Genomic DNA, 18,151 nt, shown 5'->3' on the forward strand with positions numbered 1-18,151 from the left:
CAAAAGACATCATCATACTGAATGATGGAAGAGATGGGGGGGGGGGGGGATTTGCTGGAGCCTTGTTCTGAGGACTAAACATGGATTCCACCACATCAAGCCCCCAATGGGGGGCTTGATGTGGTGGAATGGGGGTTGTACACAGGGTTACTAATGGTCCCACCAATGTGAAGGTGTAAGCAGAGGATTGCCTTCATGTACACATTGCACTCACCATATTTCTGATATCCTTATTACATCCCCATTTGTTAAACCAGTACTTCAAATTCATCAAATATGTGTACTATACTACTAGCATCAGTGTTCGTTGGTATGTTGTTTAATGGTACAAGGGCTACTACATATTGTGCCTTAGCATTACAAACAAGTATACATGCACCTGTTTTTGCAATTTTAATAGTCCTAACACAGCCCATGTATATACTTGTCACATGAACCCCCTAGAAGATCTTGTAATCTCTGAAACCTTGCCTTCAGGATGTAGGTCCCAATAGAAGCAGTGCAAGAACCAATTTCATCTCCATTTAAGGAGATGAAATTGCTAATCTGTTGTTATTTGTACCCCCCCCCCCAAGGTTGGCAGTTTCTCTACCAACTAACATTTCCCCAATGGCATCAGCAAACATTCTTTCACCATTTTAATTAAGTGTATGCCATGAAAAAAAAACAATTGATCCTGTTAACAAATATAGACCACACTAAGAAGATTTCAACCCAATGAGCCTAGCACAGTCTCTCCAGAGCTAAACTGAACTTTCGAATTTATTCCCAACTCATGACCTTCTCTGAACATGTTAAATGTATCCTGGTCTTCTATACTTATTATCAGTGGTTTTTTTTGGAAAAAAAAAAAATATAGGTGCCAGTACTCAATCTTTCCTATCAGGAAAACTTGAAAATTAAAAGGACATGAAAAGTACAGTACTCTAAAAAATTATTTCCTGGTGTTGTTACTTAGTAGTAATGTTTTTGGAATCAGAACAACAAATTAAGTTTATTAACACAGTTTACTAAGCATAAATTTATTATTCACGTATATAAAAAATAAGTAATAAAAAAAATCATAATAATGTTTTTATTGAATATTCCAAATTTTTATTGAGTTCTCATCCAACACACTATGCCGACTTCTTATTGACATTTGCTGGATCAAAGTGTATCACCGGTGGGCCTACAATTTTAAGAAATATTAGTGAATAAATCGTTTTTGTCATCAACAAAGCTCAGGTTGGGCTGACAATCAGATTCATTTGTGAAAATCCTCATTCACATTCATTCAATGAAATTGGTATCACACTCAGATATTTCATAGAATGCTCTTCACTTTTTCCAAAAGCCGTATTTTCAATTAGGTATCCCCGAAATGGACAAATTGTATCTCTTTCATTTTACTGAAGCCTAATTGACAATTTTCTAAATTCATTCTCACCAAATGCCAACATTTCATGTTTAGGTTTCATTGTCATCATTTTCCTTCTCTTGTCATCGATATTGTCATTAGTTCTTAAATTTGAATTTTTCTTTCTTTCTTTCTTTTTTTAAACTGTCCAAATGTCGGTGTCATTTGGATATCCAGCTACTGTGACCATGTAAACAGAGATGGAAAAAATTCACGAAAAAAATGTGGATAACGCTCTTCGGCGAAAAAACAGATGATTATTTGTCGGGGTAAAAGTAAATCACTCTCTCCTAATTCTTGAACGGGGTGCTTACAGTTGATTCTCAGCAGTGTCTAACCTACGGCCCGCGCGGAAAGTGAATTGAAACAGCATTTTAAATTTTGCTAATTTAAAAAAAAAATTTTTCATTTATTTAAGTGAGCATTTAAAGGCAAAAGTAAGGCATTTTTTGAAAAACAAAAGAAAGTCATATTTTTATAATTTTCATCATCATCAGCCATTTTCAATCCACTGCAGGATAAAGGCCTCTCCAGCAACTTTCCAGTTCCTTCTGTTTTGAGCACTGGCCATCCATTTACTACCCAAAAACTCATGAATTTCATCTATCCATCTTCGCCTTTGTCTTCCAGGTTTTCTTCTACCTCCTCTTGGGTACCATTCTGTTATTTTCTTAGTCCATCTGTCATCATGTCTTCGAGCAATGGGTCCTTCCCAAGACCATTTTAGTTCTTTAGTTTTGATAACAATGTCCTTTACTTGAGTTTGCTGCCTAATCCATGTGTTTCTCTTCTTATCTAACAGTCTGATTCCCAATATAATTCGTTCCATTCTTCGCTGTGTAATTCTCAGCTTCTCTTCCATTCTTTTGGTGAGTGCCCAAGTTTCACTTCCATAAGTCATGGTGGGGAGTATACATTGGTTCATTATTTTACGTTTCAGACAAACTGGGATATTGCTCTTCAGTATGTGACTATATTTCCTGAATGCTATCCATCCAAAATTTATTCTTCTCTTGACTTCCAGCCATTTATCATAATTACAGCTAATAACTTGTCCCAGATAAGTTAAGTATATGACTCCACCTTTTCAATTACTGCTCCTTCAATCATTATTTCCCTTTCTGCGGCATACTTGTTCATCATTACTTTTGTTTCAGCCATATTCATCTTTAGTCCAAAATCCTTACTAACTGATTAAGATTTTCCTCTAATTCTTTGGGATCTTGGCTTATGACTACAATGTCATCTGCAAATTGTAAATGGTTTAGGTACTCTCCATTCACATTGACTTCTTTCTGCAACCAGTCTCTTCTCCAGCTTCCTCAAGGGCAGTAGTAAACAGCTTCGGAGATATTGTCTTCTCGTCGAACTCCTTTCTCAATTTTAAATTTCCTACTGTCTTTGTCTAGTCTAATAAAGGAGGTAGCACTCTCACATATTTTCTTCAAAATCATAATATATGGGGTATCTATGCCTTGTCTTTCCTGTGCCTGAAACATTGCCTTATGCTGTATGGAGTCAAATGCCTTTTCATAATCCACAAATGCCAGGCATAATGGTGTTTTATATTCATTTGCTTTCTCTATTAGCTGTGATATTACGTGAAGGTGATCCATAGTTGAGAATCCTGTCCTAAAGCCAGCTTGCTCTTTCGGTTGATTCTCATCAAGTATTCTTTCTAATCTGTTAGTAATGACCCTTGTGAACAACTTGTAGATGTGGGATAACAAGCTAATTGGTCTATAATTTACAGTTTCTGATTTAACTCCTTTCTTATGCAGCAAAACTATGATTGCATTATTCCACTGCTTAGGCGTCACACCTTTTCTAATGCACTTTGTGAAGAGCCTTGCCAGTTTTTGTGTTATGTCTCTTCCTCCCAATTTTAACAACTCTACAGTAACTTCATCTTCCCCCGGGGCTTTCCAATTCTTCATTTTCTTCAATGCATGTTCTACCTCATCAGGAAGAATATCGGGTATGTCGTATGTGTTGCTACTTTGCAATCCATCTTCCCCACTGCTGGCATCATTCCCTCGCTCCTTGTATAATTCTCTATAGTAGTCTTCTGCTATTTGAATTATGCCCTCTCTGCTGTTTATAAGAACACCATCGCTGTTCTTCAGTTTCAGTATCATTTGTCTTTCTGTATTACTGCTCATGGCTGCTGATTTAAATCCTTTGTTTTCCCTTAATGCTTGTTCTACTTTTCTTGTGTTAAATCTTCTTATGTCCTCTCTGAGTTTCTAATGGCTTTGCATAACTCAGTATACTCAATTTTCTTCCTGCCAGTGTTTTCCTTGCTCTTCATTTGTCGTCTTTGGTTCATCATGACAAGTGTTTCTTGACTAATTTTTTCTTTTTTGGATTTCTTTTACCGTATAGGTTTCTTGGGCTTTATTACTTTCAGAAAGTTGTAATATTCCTCATTGATATTTTTCCTTTCCTACATCAAGTGTACATATTACCATTCTGTGATCACTTTCAACATTTACCTTATTCAGGACGGTAACATCATTCACAATATATCTTCTGTTAGTGAGGATGAAGTCGATTTCATTAGTTATTAATCCATTTGGACTCTTCCATGTCCACTTTCTGTTCACCCTTTTCTTGAAAAAAGTGTTCATTACTGACAGTCCTTAAGATTCTGCAAATTCCACAAGTTTTTCACCTCTTATTTCTTTCACCAATTCCAAAATTTCCTATAGTTCCTCTTTCTGCGCTGTTTTGCCCTTTTCCAACTTAGCATCGAAGTCCCCCATAATAATAGTGTAGTGGGTTTTCTGCTTATCTAAAAGACTCTCAATTCTGGTGTATTTCTTCAACCTCTTTATCATCATGGCTCGATGTTGGTGCTTAAATCATTATAATCTTTAGCTTGTACTTCTTAGAAATCTTGAGTACAGTAATACCCCGACTTACGCTACCCCGACTTACGCGAACTCGGAGTTACGCGGTTCTTGATTTTTTCGTTTGGCAACGCTGCCGCCCACTATCTTCAAGGTCGTTTTTCATATGTTATCGATATACGGTGCGACGGCGGAGAATAAGAGCGAAAGATGAACAAAATTCAACTTTGCTGCTTTTATGTTTTTTATATCAGTGAAGGGGAAACACATTTCACCTTAATAACGTAAAAACCAACAAATTCCAGCTATCGGTATAATCGCAAATGCAATTAGATCGAGTTTACTACCAGTTTATAACAGATTTCACTAGCAGAAACGCAACTGGATTTTTATTGTTTTATGGTAGTAACCCCTAGAAATGTGAGGTGTTAATAGTGTATCTCTGCCTTTATGGTGTTGTTTATTCAGTTGCTACATGCGCGCAGCTTTGTTTATGCGTATCAAGCATGCCTCCTCGTTTTGTAATTGTGCTTTATTCCCTAAAAATGAGTAAAATACTTAATTAAAAGGTGTGAAAAGGAAGCGTCCTGGTGAAGACACTGCAGATTCAGAGAGAAAAAGAAAAGCAATTATCGATAAACAGAGGCGGACTGGATCAAAAATTCTTACCCAGGAAAATTTATAGTGGCCTCATACTATGGTTTATGGCCAAAATCACACTGGCCCACCGGGGTTTCTCCGGTAAGGCTTATGGCCAGTCCGCCTCTGTCGATAGAGAAAAAATATGAAATTGTGAAACGCTTTGAGCGAAATGAAAGACCATGCGATATTGCACGTGCTACAGGCCTAAATGAAGCAACGGCAAAAAGCACATGACAATTGCAAACTTGAGAGGTTGAAAATTGAAAAGGGCTCAATTGTAAAGGGCTTAAAAATTTTAGAAAATATAGACTCCAACGAAGAACGCGTTATAGCTACAAAGCAAGGAATAAAAAAATTATTAGCTTGCTACGAAGAAATTCTGCGTGAAAAAAAGAACGCGCTGTGTCGTCAGACGAATTTGTTAGATTTTATGAAGCCATCGACATCGAAATAACTTTTTAACGTAAGTCATTTGTTTTTTTTAATACATATTTTGTATTAATATGTATAAAGAACTGCAATTTTATTAATATTTTTCTTCTAAAGTAGTGTTTTTGTTAGTCCTTGGTCCCAATTAAGCAAAATTTATATGTATTTATATGCAAAGTTCTACCCCGACTTACGCGAATTCGACTTACGCGATTTTCGTCGGACCCACCTATCGCGTAACTTCGGGGTATTACTGTATTAGTCTTGACGCCCTTGGTGATGTACTTTTGAATTCCAAAATGTTGTTTTTAAAATCTTTATGGACCAGAAACCCAACTCCACCTTCACTCCTTTCACTGTTTCCATTGGTGTAAAGCATTATTATAATTTTAATAAACTCTAAAAAATAAATTAGTGACATAGATTTGTTACACATAAAAGTATTGGGAATATGCATTTTTTTATATATATTCAGGCAATAAAAAATGGCAACATGAAAACATAAACTTTCTTTTATATGTAACAAGATATGGAAAATGTAACACTAATATTTCTCGAATCACTCAGTCCCAAAACCCGAAAGAATTCTAACTTGAATATGTCCCTTGTACGAGAAAAGGTTGGACACCACTGCAGAAGGTGAACCAGGGCCCATTGGGAATACCCCTTTATCTTCTCATTGTTGACCAGTGTGACTTCGTATCTAGGATAGGTGGTCGGATAGGTTTTACCAGTTACCACTAAGTTGTAGAATGGTAATCCCTTTAGCCTTCTCAATTCTTGCTTAACGGCAGCACTAATTTCCTAAATTGCCTGAAGGCCAAACAGTGTGTATGCAGTTAAGCCTCTCCTAAGCCGTTCGTTATATTAAAATTTTCTTCGCTCAACTGAAACTATTTAAATGTAATTTCCAAGTTTTTATAAAGTTTTATATAGAAGATATCTTAACAATCTTGACAGTTAGATGCAAATTTAGTTAAATAAATGTCACACGTCACTGTTAATAAAGGTGCCGCTATGCTGTACCATCTCAAAAAAAGCACTGAATATTATAAAAGGTGATATGTAAGATAATATCACCTTTTGTACCCTTATAAAAGATGCTGGGTCCTCTACAATGTCATCAAATTTATTTAGTCCCTGACGTTTGGAATGGTTTGAAACTTTAGTCTAGTCTATTTGGTAAAATTCAAGACACAAAACATTTTAAAGTTGCCAAATGTTCTGAAATTAGTGACTATCACAAATTAAGTTTCCCAGACTAAGCAATGCTTTGCCTCTCAGTGTGTTTGAAGCAAGCCTAATTACTATGTGATCTACTGTATGTAGGGGCTCTTATTCCCTCTTTACAGTTTTATAAACTAGCTGAGGATGAAAATGGCCCAAGACCCAGTTCTGTTTTTAAGAGCTATCTTGTATTTAATTTGAAAATCCATTGGCTATCATGCACCCTTCAATGTGGAGATTTGCTAAATGTATCCTTTTATATATTTTTGCTTCATGGTTTGAAAGTGAGTTTGTGCCATCAGTGAGATGCCACTTCCTTTCCAAAAAAAACTTGAAGAAAAGGCTCTATCACTGGTGGATCACTGCCCAGCTCAGAATTGCATTGATGCCAAGCAACACAAATGCACTAATTCAGCCCATGTATCAGGGCATTATTCAAGCTGTCAAGGCCTACTATTATCATGGCAAGCTATTTGCTGGTGTTGTGATATCAGAAATTCAAGTTCAAGAATTTCTGAAAACAACAACATTGAAAGACGTTGCATACAATATTGGATTAGCATGGGAGAAAGTAAGCTCAACAGCAACTGAAAACTGCTGGAAAAGACAAGATCACTAATAATAACCTAGAATTAGGAGCATTTTCAGAACAAGAAACAAAAGCTCCAGTTGCACATTACCTGAGCAAGGAAGAAATCACAGCCTCTGTAAACAGTGGGAAGATAATCAACAAACAGAAGGCCTGTGATAAAGGGAGCAACTCAACATAGCAAGAGAAATTAACAAAGTGCTTGAAAACAATGAGCTAATGTTGTGTTTAAAACATCAGAGTGATAATGTGAACATCTTCATTTATTACACCTGACCAGTATTAAGAATTATGTACTGAAGAAATGCTGTATCAGTTCCGCTAAACTAAAATTACATGACTATTCCAGAGCAGATGCATAAAATGCAATTCCATAACGCCATTGTGTATTAATAGATTGTAAAGGGAATGATATCTTTTAATAATTTGTCTTTTAGTCTGTATACTCATAAAACATTACTTAGTAAATAAAGTATTTATTTAGTAAATAAAGCGTATTTATGTTAAAAAAACCGGGAAAAAAATTATAAAATTTTTTCGGCTATAATCTGCTTTGCTTTAACATAAGAATTAAAGCTGTTGCCTGACACAGGATTTATATCAAGTTGCACTGAACTTCATCAATTTTTAAATTCAAAAAGAAAAAAAAAAAAAAAAAAAAATCTGCATTCAATGATCATGCAGAAACCTTTACTTCTGTGTTGAATGTAAACTTTATAACTTGCCTCTTTTTTGTAGCGTTCTCTGTCTTTGGCTGCAACATCAAGAAATGGTCGCTTTGCTTCATCTGTCATAGCATTCCATTTGCCTGCACACTCTTTACCAAAATCTCCAATCTATATTAATTTAAAAAAGAGGAATATTTAACAATTTTTAAAACAACACAATTATAAATTCAAAAACATGAGTGCTGTGTGCATTATATATTAAAAGAGAGCCATCATACTGTACACTTTCCTAGTTCAACAGGATTTCTGTTTGCATTGTCTGTTAAACAACTGATTACGAGTGCTACAAGGTACTGTTGTAGACTTGGCCCCCCCCTTTTGTAAATGTTGATCCAAAGTTTTGTGTATAACAATGACCCTGCTGTCTACAGTTGGATGTCAAGAGCATTTCCACAGCTTCAGCAGAAAGAGAAGATCTGAACTGTTCTCATTCACTAAATGTAAAGTAAATGTGATGTGATCAAATAATGATTTACAAAATTAAACACTATTATATTACATTAAAGGAATTTTTGCAAACTACAACAAGTAGTGTCACCGTTAAATAAATAAAAAGAATATATATATATATATAAAAAAACTACCAAATAAAATTAAAATACAAAACAGATAAATTTTATTTTATTCTGTCTATACTCTAGGATGACTACACAGTCAGGAGTTCACAAGAGAGAGAGAGAATGCAAGAAAAAACAGTACCATATTTAGCAGCCATGGGCCTGAACCTCAGTCACTCAAAGCACGAATACTTATTCACCCTCGCACCTGACCACCCGGCTTTGGAGGCCTTTTCACATTCACCTTTAACTTAATTTTTGATAGTGTGAAGGTGGCAGTTCTCCAGCATTAACTATTGCAGTTTTGCAATAATTCCTTTAATTGTGGTATGATAGTGTTTATTTTTGAAAATCATCATGTTTTATTTTGCCCGGCTCAATACCCTCTCATACCTGGCACTGTTATATTTGAAGAATTGTTAAAATGCAAAGTGTGTGGAATAATCTGTTCAAGCTTCATTGTGTATTTGTCAGTTCCTAAACCAATGACCATTTTACATCAATCCTTTCTTCTTCTTTCACACAATAGTATCTGGCAGATTCTCAGTAAAATTAAGAAAACTGACACTACAGCAAAACATCAGCTGCTCCACCTTCAATGACATTGAGAAGTAGTAAAAACTTCTCTCTTGATCTTGCTAAACTAGCTTGTTCCAATTGGTTCAAAAACTTTCTCCTAGCAATGCCATTAGATCATGACTATTCCCCAAAACACAATTATATAAGTGAAAGTTAAATAATATTTAAGATGCACGGAGACAATGAGTGTTACAATCACATGTAACAAAGTACTGTTTCCCACATGCTCATGCAATGTAGATTAGCACATCCAAGAGCCCAATCTGTTAAACACCCTAATTCACAACAGGTACCTCTCATACCTGGCATTGTTATATTTGAAGAATTGTTAAAATGCAAAGTGTGTGGAGTAATCTGTTCACGCTTCATTGTGTATTTGTCATTTCCTAAACCAATGACCATTTTACATCAATCCTTTCTTCTTCTTTCACACAATAGTATCTGGCAGATTCTCAGTAAAATTAAGAAAACTGACACTACAGCAAAACATCAGCTGCTCCACCTTCAATGACATTGAGAAGTAGTAAAAACTTCTCTCTCTTGATCTTGCTAAACTAGTTTGTTCTCCAATTGGTTCAAAAACTTTCTCCTAGCAATGCCATTAGATCATGACTATTCCCCAAAACACAATTATATAAGTGAAAGTTAAATAATATTTAAGATGCACGGAGACAATGAGTGTTACAATCACATGATGCTATCGAGGCAGTGTTAGGTGGGTCGGAAAACTGCTAGTTTGGGGGGGATACAAAGACTAATAGTTTAACAGTAACTGCAGGCAGAGGTGAAGGTGATTCTTGCACAACTTCTATTAGAATAAGAAGCGACCTGGAGCGAGGGGTGTTGGGGGTTTCAGGGACGGATGGCAGTCATCATGGAATAGTTGGGTATATGGGATGTGTTAGGGTAACAAGGAATAGGCATAGGAGCATGTATGCTTGCATGTATACCAATGCTAGAAGTATAGTAAATAAATTTGATGAATTTGAAGTGTTGGTCAAGACATCAAAGGCGGATACTGTTGGGATAGCAGAGACGTGGTGTCACAAAGATATAAGGAATGCAGAACTGGAATTTGGGGAGTACAATGTGTACAGAAAGGATAGACAGGACAGAAAGGGAGGGGGTGTTATGCTGTTAATTAAGAAAAACATAAAATCAAAGGAAGTGCACCCAGTTAATATAGATGAACAGTGCTCTGTTGATTGAGTTTGGTGTGAGATAAGCACTGCAAAAGGAAAAATAAGAGGAGTGTGTTATAGGCCTAATGACTTGAATGAGTACAATGAACAATTGTACAGAGAAATAGAGTGGGCCAGTAAATCAGAATGTCTTATAATGGGGGATTTTAACTTCCCAGATATTGACTGGAACTTGTGGGTTGGTCACTCACACACTAGTCAGACTTTTGTGGATTTACTGGATGATTGTTTTCTGCAGCAGCATGTTCGAGAGGCAACCAGAGAAAGTAACACTCTTGATCTGGTTATCAGCAGTGATCATTCGTGTATTAAGAATTTGCAGATAAAGGCACCACTAGGTGGCAGTGATCACAGTGTGCTGAAGTGGGATTTACTCAAAGAGGTAACTACCGTCAGGGGTAAAGGAAAGGGTTTTTGCTTCCGTAAAGGGGAGTACAGTGGTCTCAGACAGTTTTTAAGTTCTGTACAGTGGGATCAACTGACGATGTTACAAACAGTAAATTCTAAGTGGGAAGCATTCAAAGAATTAATCGTGGAAGCTACTAGACTTTATATACTAATTAAGAAATATCGTTCAAGGTTTAGGCCTAAATGGTTATCAAATGAACTAATGAGACTTGTGACAGAGAAGAAAAATGCATGGGATGCATATAAATTATCAGGTGACGCAGAAGCCTGTGGCAGATATAAGCTAGTCTGTAATCAGGTCACAAAGGAGGTTCGGCAGGCGAAGGCGGATTACGAGAAATCTTTGGCAAAAGATGCTAAGAAAAACAGCAAGGATTTCTTTACTTATATAAACTCTAAAAGGAAGGGGATGAATATGATTGGTCCACTTGACATCAATGGTTCGACTGTTGATGATCCTGCTCAGATAGCAAACAAACTGAATGAGTATTTTGCATCTACATTCACACGTGAGGAATTATTACAATTTGAAAATGGAAGAAGGTTATCAAATTGTAGCAGTGTGCTTAATGATTTTGTAATAACTGAGAGCAAAGTGGAGGAGAAATTGTTGAAGTTAAACACAAGAAAGGCACCTGGGGTGGATGGGATCTATCCAGTTATTTTAAAGGAGGCGGCAAAGCAACTAAGAAAACCCTTAGCCATAATTATGAGAGCATCCTTGGACTCAGGGGAGGTTCCCACGGACTGGAGATGTGCAAATGTGTCCCCAATTCACAAAGGTGGATCGAAGGGTGACACGAGTAATTACAGACCAGTTAGTTTAACTTCTGTTCCGGGTAAAATAATGGAGTCGCTGGTTAAAGATGCATTGCAGGATCATCTAGACAAGACTGCAGCAATAATTCAAACACAGCATGGGTTTGTTAAGGGAAAGTCTTGTCTGACAAATTTGATTGGTTATTATGATGTGGTCACAAAGGAACTGGATGCAAAAAATAATTTTGATATCACATACTTGGATTTCAGGAAAGCTTTTGACACTGTTGCGCAAGGAAGACTACTGTACAAATTGGAGCAGAATGGTATTAAGGGTAAGTTGCTACAATGGATAAAAGGATGGTTAAGTGGGAGAAGACAGAGGGTGGTAATCAATGGGTGCTGCTCTTCGTGGACTAATGTTATTAGTGGAGTCCCACAGGGTTCGGTGTTGGGTCCACTGTTGTTTTGTGTATTTATCAATGATATTGATGAAGGTATATCAGGCTTAATGTCGAAGTTTGCAGATGACACAAAGGTTGGCAGGGTTGTTAATGACAGTAATGGCAGTGTGCTACTGCAACAGGATCTAGAAAATTTGGGCAGATGGGCTAAGAAGTGGCAACTGAAGTTCAACCTTGACAAATGCAAAGTACTGCATATGGGTAGAAGTAACCCCAGAGAAACGTACCAACTGTGTGGTACTACACTTAAGGTGGTAGAAAATGAAAAAGACCTGGGAGTAATTGTGCAGTCAGATATGAAGTTTTCTGAGCAGTGCAGACAGGCTGCTAGGGTGGGTCATGGGGTTTTGTCAATGATATATAGGAATTTTGCTAGCAGGGAAAAGGAGGTGATTGTCCCTCTGTATAAGGCAATGGTCAGGCCACGCCTTGAGTACTGCGTACAGGTCTGGAGGCCTCATTTTAGGAAGGATGTAGATTTGCTTGAGCGTGTACAGAGAAGAGCAACACGATTGGTGAGGGGAATGAAGGGATTCTCTTACCAAGAGAGGCTTAAGTTCTGCAAATTGCTGTGACTGGAGACTAGGCACCTGCGCGGTGATCTGACTGAGGTCTATAAGGCCTTGAATGGGTTGAGCACGCTGAATTCTGATGGGATCCTTCCACTTGTTCAGATTACCAACCTACGGGGACATAAGTTCAAATTAAGAAAGGACAGATGTAGAATAGATGTGCGGAAATTTGCCTTTAGCCAGCGGGTGGTTAATTGCTGGAACAAACTTCCATCTGTCGTTGTGGAAGTTGATAGGTTAAATAAATTTAAGGAGGAACTGGACAGGCATTTGGAGGGAATGGTGTGATTTTTCTTTTTTTTTTTGGCTGATGCTGCATAAGTTCCTACACTTGCTTTCTTGCATCATGTGCCACTACTACTACTACTACTACTACTACATGTAACAAAGTACTGTTTCCCACATGCTCATGCAATGTAGATTAGCACATCCAAGATCCCAATCTGTTAAACACCCTAATTCACAACAGGTAAGCAAGCTGAAATTCACAGTAAGTAAATTTCAGCTCACTCATGCACTCCAACAACCTGCTTTTAGTAATGAGAAAAAACTAACCAATGCATCGTTGGACTTCTACTGCTGATAACACTAATAATATGTACCATCTGTTTACCAGAATGCAGGGAGAAACTGTGTTAGTGGGAACAAGTTTGGTAAGGTTCCCGAAGTTTGTCATGGTTCTCGTGTTGGCTTTCTTTACCTTACCATTATTCTTTCTCCTCTTAAGACACTACAGTAATCTCCCAACATGGCAGCATCCCAGCAACCTTGATACTGCTTTTTCATAATGTCCTGATGAAAGCAATCCCTTTGCTCTTCACTTACATTTCCTAAGCTGAAGAAAAAAATTGAGATGGGAATAAAGAAAATGAATTTTCAAAGACATTCAGCAGCCCACATAACATTGTAGTCAAGTTGACACAATGGATTCATAATTATCTTCTTTCCTTCTTCTGAAAAGTCTGTGAACAGTTGCTAGATCACTATCCTGTAGGTCTGTATAAAATGTTACCTGTGAGAAGTTTATTTAAAGCCCAATGGAGATTCCTTATGTCAGTTTTGCACCTGTTAAACTGGAATACACTTCCAGCATTATTTTGAACAATAAATTTCTTCTATAACGTAGCTTAATGTTTCATTAATCCAAGCTTTATATGCAAAGGCATAACTTTTTTGGTTCAACTAGCAGCACATTTTATATTACTTCTCCTTGGTAAAAATACCTGGCTCTTTTCCTACTGCTGCACAATGCTTTTCTGTGGAATGATGGAAAAACATTTTTCAGAATACTGTTTTTTTTTCTATTAGCATTAGCATTAGTAGAGGCATTTGATGCAAGAAAGCAAGCTTATGCAGCATCAGCCAAAAAAAAAAAAAAAAAAAAACCACTTCCACTTCACCCCTCTGTTCGTTCAAAATACCTGTCCAGCTGAGCCTTAAACTTATTTAGGCTATCAACCTCCACCACAAAGGATGGAAGTCTGTTCCACCAACCAACCACCTGCTGGCTAAAGCCAAATTTCCGCACGTCTATCCTACATCTGTCTTTCCTCAATTTGAATTTATGCCCTCTCAGGTGATTTTTCTGAGCTAGAGGAAGAATCCCATCAGCATTGAGCATGCTTAAACCATTCAAGGCTTTATACACCTCTATCAGATCACCTCGCTGGTGCCTAGTCTCCAGACACTGTAATTTGCAAAACTTAAGCCTTCCTTCGTAAGAGCATCCCTTTGTTCCATTCTCTAATCTTGTTGCCCTTCTCTGTACTCGTTCCAGCAGCTCTACATCCTTCTTGAAATGAGGCCTCCAGACCTGTATACAGTACTCTAGGTGTGGCCTGACCATCGCCTTATACAATGGAATAATCACCTCCTTATCCCTGCTGGAAAAATTCCTGTATATCATTGACAATACTCCATGAGCTACTCTTGCAGCCCGTCTGCACTGCTCAGAGAACTTCATATCTGCCTGCACAACCACCCCCAAGTCCCTTTCATTCTCTACCACTGTCAGTGTTGTACCACAGAGTTGATACATTGCTCTGGGGTTGCTGTTTCCCATGTGTAGTACTTTACATTTGTCAATGTTAAACTTCATTTGCCACCTCTCAGCCCATCTGCTCAACCTTTCCAGATCCTGTTGCAGCAGCATAGTGTCAGTAGTGTCCTTGACAACCCTGCCAACCTTTGTATCGTCTGCAAACTTGGACATTAAGCCCGATATACCATCATCAATATCATTTATAAATACAGAAAACAATAATGGACCCAACACTGAGCCCTGAGGGACTCCACTAATAACATTAGTCCACGATGAGCAGTGTCCATTGATTACCATGCTCTGTCTTCTCCCCCTCAACCACCCCTTTATTCATAGCAGCAATTTGCCTCCAATGTCACACTGCTCCAATTTGTGTAGCAGTCTTCCATGTGCAACAGTATCAAAAGCCTTTCTAAGATCCAAGTATATAATATCAAAGTTATTCCCTGCATCCAGTTCTTTTGTGACTGCATCATAGTATCCAATCAAGTTGGTCAGGCAAGACTTCCCCTTAACAAAACCATGCTGTGTCTGAGCTATAACTGAAGTCTTGTCTAAATGATCCTGCAGTGCTTCTTTAACCAGTGCCTCCATTAATTTTCCTGGAACAGAAGTTAAGCTCACAGGTGTATAATTACTTGTGTCAGCCTTTGATCCTCCTTTGTGAATTGGGGTCACATTTGCACATTTCCAGTCTATGGGTACCTCCCCTGAGTCCAAGGAAGCTCTCATAATTATGGCTAAGGGTTTGCTTACTTCCTTTGCTGCCTCCTTTAATATAACTGGATAGATCCCATCCACCCCGGGTGCCTTTCTTGTGTTTATCTTCAACAGTTTCTCCTCCACTTTACTCCCAGTTATTTCAAGATTCTGTAGCTTACTGCTAGAGTTGAATACACCTCTGGCATTCCCCTCGCTGAATAACTCCTCATGTGTGAACGTCGATGCAAAATATTCATTTATTTTGTTAGCTACCTGAGCAGGATCATCAACACTTGACCCAACTGATTCATCCCCTTCCTTCTAGAGTTTACATAAGTAAAGAACTCTTTGCTGTTTTTCTTTGCATCCCTTGCCAAGGATTTCTCGTAATCTGCCTTCGCCTGCCTAACCTCCTTTGTAACTTGGTTGCATATCAACTTGTATCTATCATAGGCTTCTGTGTCATGTGTTAATTTGTATGTATCCCATGCATTTTTCTTCTCTGCCATATGCCTCATTAGTTCATCTGACATCCATTTTGGCCTAAACCCTGAACAATATTTCTTAGTTGGTATGTAAAGCCTAGTAGCTTCCAAGATAAGTTCTTTGAATGCTTCCCATTCTATTTGTGGAACAAATAGAAAACAACAGTATTCTGTGAAACTTCCTGATATGCCACTGGGTTATCCAGTTATTAGCATTAGCAAAGGCACATGATGCAAGAAAGCAAGCTTATATAGCATCAGCCAAAAAAAAAAAAAAAAAAAAACCCCCTTATTTCACCCATCAGCTCGCTCCAAATGTTTGTCAAGTTCTGCCTTGAATCTATTTAAGCTATCAACTTCTACAAAGACAGATGGAAGTTTGTTCCAGCAATCAACTACCCGCTGGCTAAAGGCAAACTTCTGTACATCTATCATACAACCGTCTTTCCTCAATTTTAATTTATGCCCCCTCAGGCGATTTTTCGGAACCAGAGGAAGAATCCCATCAGCATTGAGCATGCTTAAACCATTCAAGACTTTATACACCTCAATCAGATCACCTCGCAGGTACCTAGTCTCCAGACAGTGTAATTTGCAAAACCTAAGCCTTTCTTCGTAAGAGCAGCTCTTTGTTCTATTCACTAATCTTGTTGCCATTCTCTGTACTTGTCCCAACAGCTCTACATCCCTCTTAAAATGAGGCCTTCAGACTTGTATGCAGTATTCAAGGTGTGGTCTGACCATTGCTTTATACAAGGGGATAATCACCTCCTTATCCCTGCTAGAAAAATTCCTGTATATCTTTGACAAGACACCTTGCAGACCATCTGCACTGCTTCATATCTGCCTGCACAAATAACCCCAGGGTCGATACGTTACTCTGGGATTACTGCTTCCCATATGTAGTACTTTACATTTGTCAATGTTAAAACTGCATTTGCCACCTCTCACAGTCCACCTGCTCAACTTTTCTAAATCCTGTTGCAGCAGCAGTGTACTGTCATTAACAACCCTACCAACCTTTGTATCGTCTGCAAACTTGAACATTAAGCCTTACATACCATCATCAATATCATTAATGAATACAGAAAACAACAATGGATCCAATGCAGAACCCCTATGGGGACTTCACTAATAACATTAGTCCACGAAGAGCAGTGTCCATTGTTTACCACTCTCTGTCTTCTCCCACTCAACTGTCCCTTTATCCATAGCAGCAGTGTTCCATGTGCAACGGTATCAAAGGCTTTTCTAAGATCCAAATATATGATATCAAAGTTATTCTTTGCATCTAGTTCCTTTGTAACTACATATATATATAAAAAAAAAAAAATCAAATTAGTCAGACAAGACTTCCCCTTAACAAACCCATGCTGTGTCTGAGCTAAAACTGAAATCTTGTCTAGATGATCCTGCAATGCTTCTTTAACCAGTGTCTCCATTAACTTCCCTGGAACAGAAGTTAAACTAACAGGTCTGTAATTACCTGTCTCCCTTTGATCATCCTTTGTGGATTGGGGTCACATTTGCACATCTCCAGTCCTTGGGTACCTCCCCTGAGTCCAGGGAAGCTCTCATAATTATGGCTAAGGGTTTGCTTACTTCCTTTGCTGCCTTTCTTGTGTTTATCTGCAACAATTTCTCCTCCACTTTACTCTCAGTTATTACAAGATTCTCTAGCTTACTGCCAGAGTTGAATACACCTCTGGCATTACCCTCCCTGAAAAACTCCTCATGTGTGAATGTCGATGCAAAATATTCATTTAGTTTGTTAGCTACCTGAGCAGGATCATCAACAGTTGACCCATCGATATCAAGTGGACCAATCTGATTCATCCCCTTCCTTCTAGAGTTTACATAAGTAAAGAACTCTGCTGATTTTCTTTGCATCCTTTGCCAAAGATTTCTTGTAATCTGCCTTCGCCTGCCTAACCTCCTTTGTAACTTGGTTACAGACCAGCTTATATCTATCATAGGCTTCTGTGTCGCATGTTAATTTATATGTATCCCATGCATTTTTCTTCTCTGTCACATGTCTAATTCGTTCATCACATCCATTTAGGCCTAAATCTTGAACAATATTTCTTTGTTGGCATGAAAAGCCTAGTAGCTTCCAAGATTAATTCTTTGAATGCTTCCCTTGAATTTGCTGTTGGTAACATCATCAGTTGGTTCCACCGTATAGAATTTAAATACTGTCTCAGAACATCATAGTCACCTTTACGAAAGCAAAACCCCTTCCCTTTACCCTTGATGGTAGTTACATCTTTGAATAAATCCCACTTCAGCACACTGTGATCACTGCTGCCTAGTGATTCCTTTATCTGCAGATTCTTGATGCATGAAGATTCATTACTGATAATCAGATCAAGGGTATTATATTACTCCCTCTAGTTGCCTCTCGAATATGCTGCTGCTACAGAAAACAATCATCCAATAAATCCACAAAAGCCTTGCTAGTGTGTGAGTGACCAAACCAAAATTCCAGTCAATATCTGGGAAATTAAAATCCCACA

At 37.9% G+C, this 18,151-nt stretch overlaps 1 protein-coding gene across 2 annotated transcripts in view; it reads right to left on the reverse strand.

The window, feature by feature from the left end:
• LOC150080680 (high mobility group protein B3-like) overlaps positions 1-18,151 on the reverse strand; it is a 194,236-nt gene that overhangs the window by 59,513 nt on the left and 116,572 nt on the right. For both annotated transcript variants that reach the window (XM_090380959.1, XM_090380960.1), the window contains exon 3: positions 7,864-7,974. In XM_090380959.1, the coding sequence (XP_090237085.1) occupies positions 7,864-7,974 (111 nt within the window). The remainder of the gene's footprint in view (positions 1-7,863; positions 7,975-18,151) is intronic.

This window comes from Mastigoproctus giganteus, chromosome 9 (assembly GCF_048544385.1).
Source record: "Mastigoproctus giganteus isolate SK-2022 chromosome 9, ASM4854438v1, whole genome shotgun sequence".
Classification (NCBI taxonomy): domain Eukaryota; kingdom Metazoa; phylum Arthropoda; class Arachnida; order Uropygi; family Thelyphonidae; genus Mastigoproctus; species Mastigoproctus giganteus.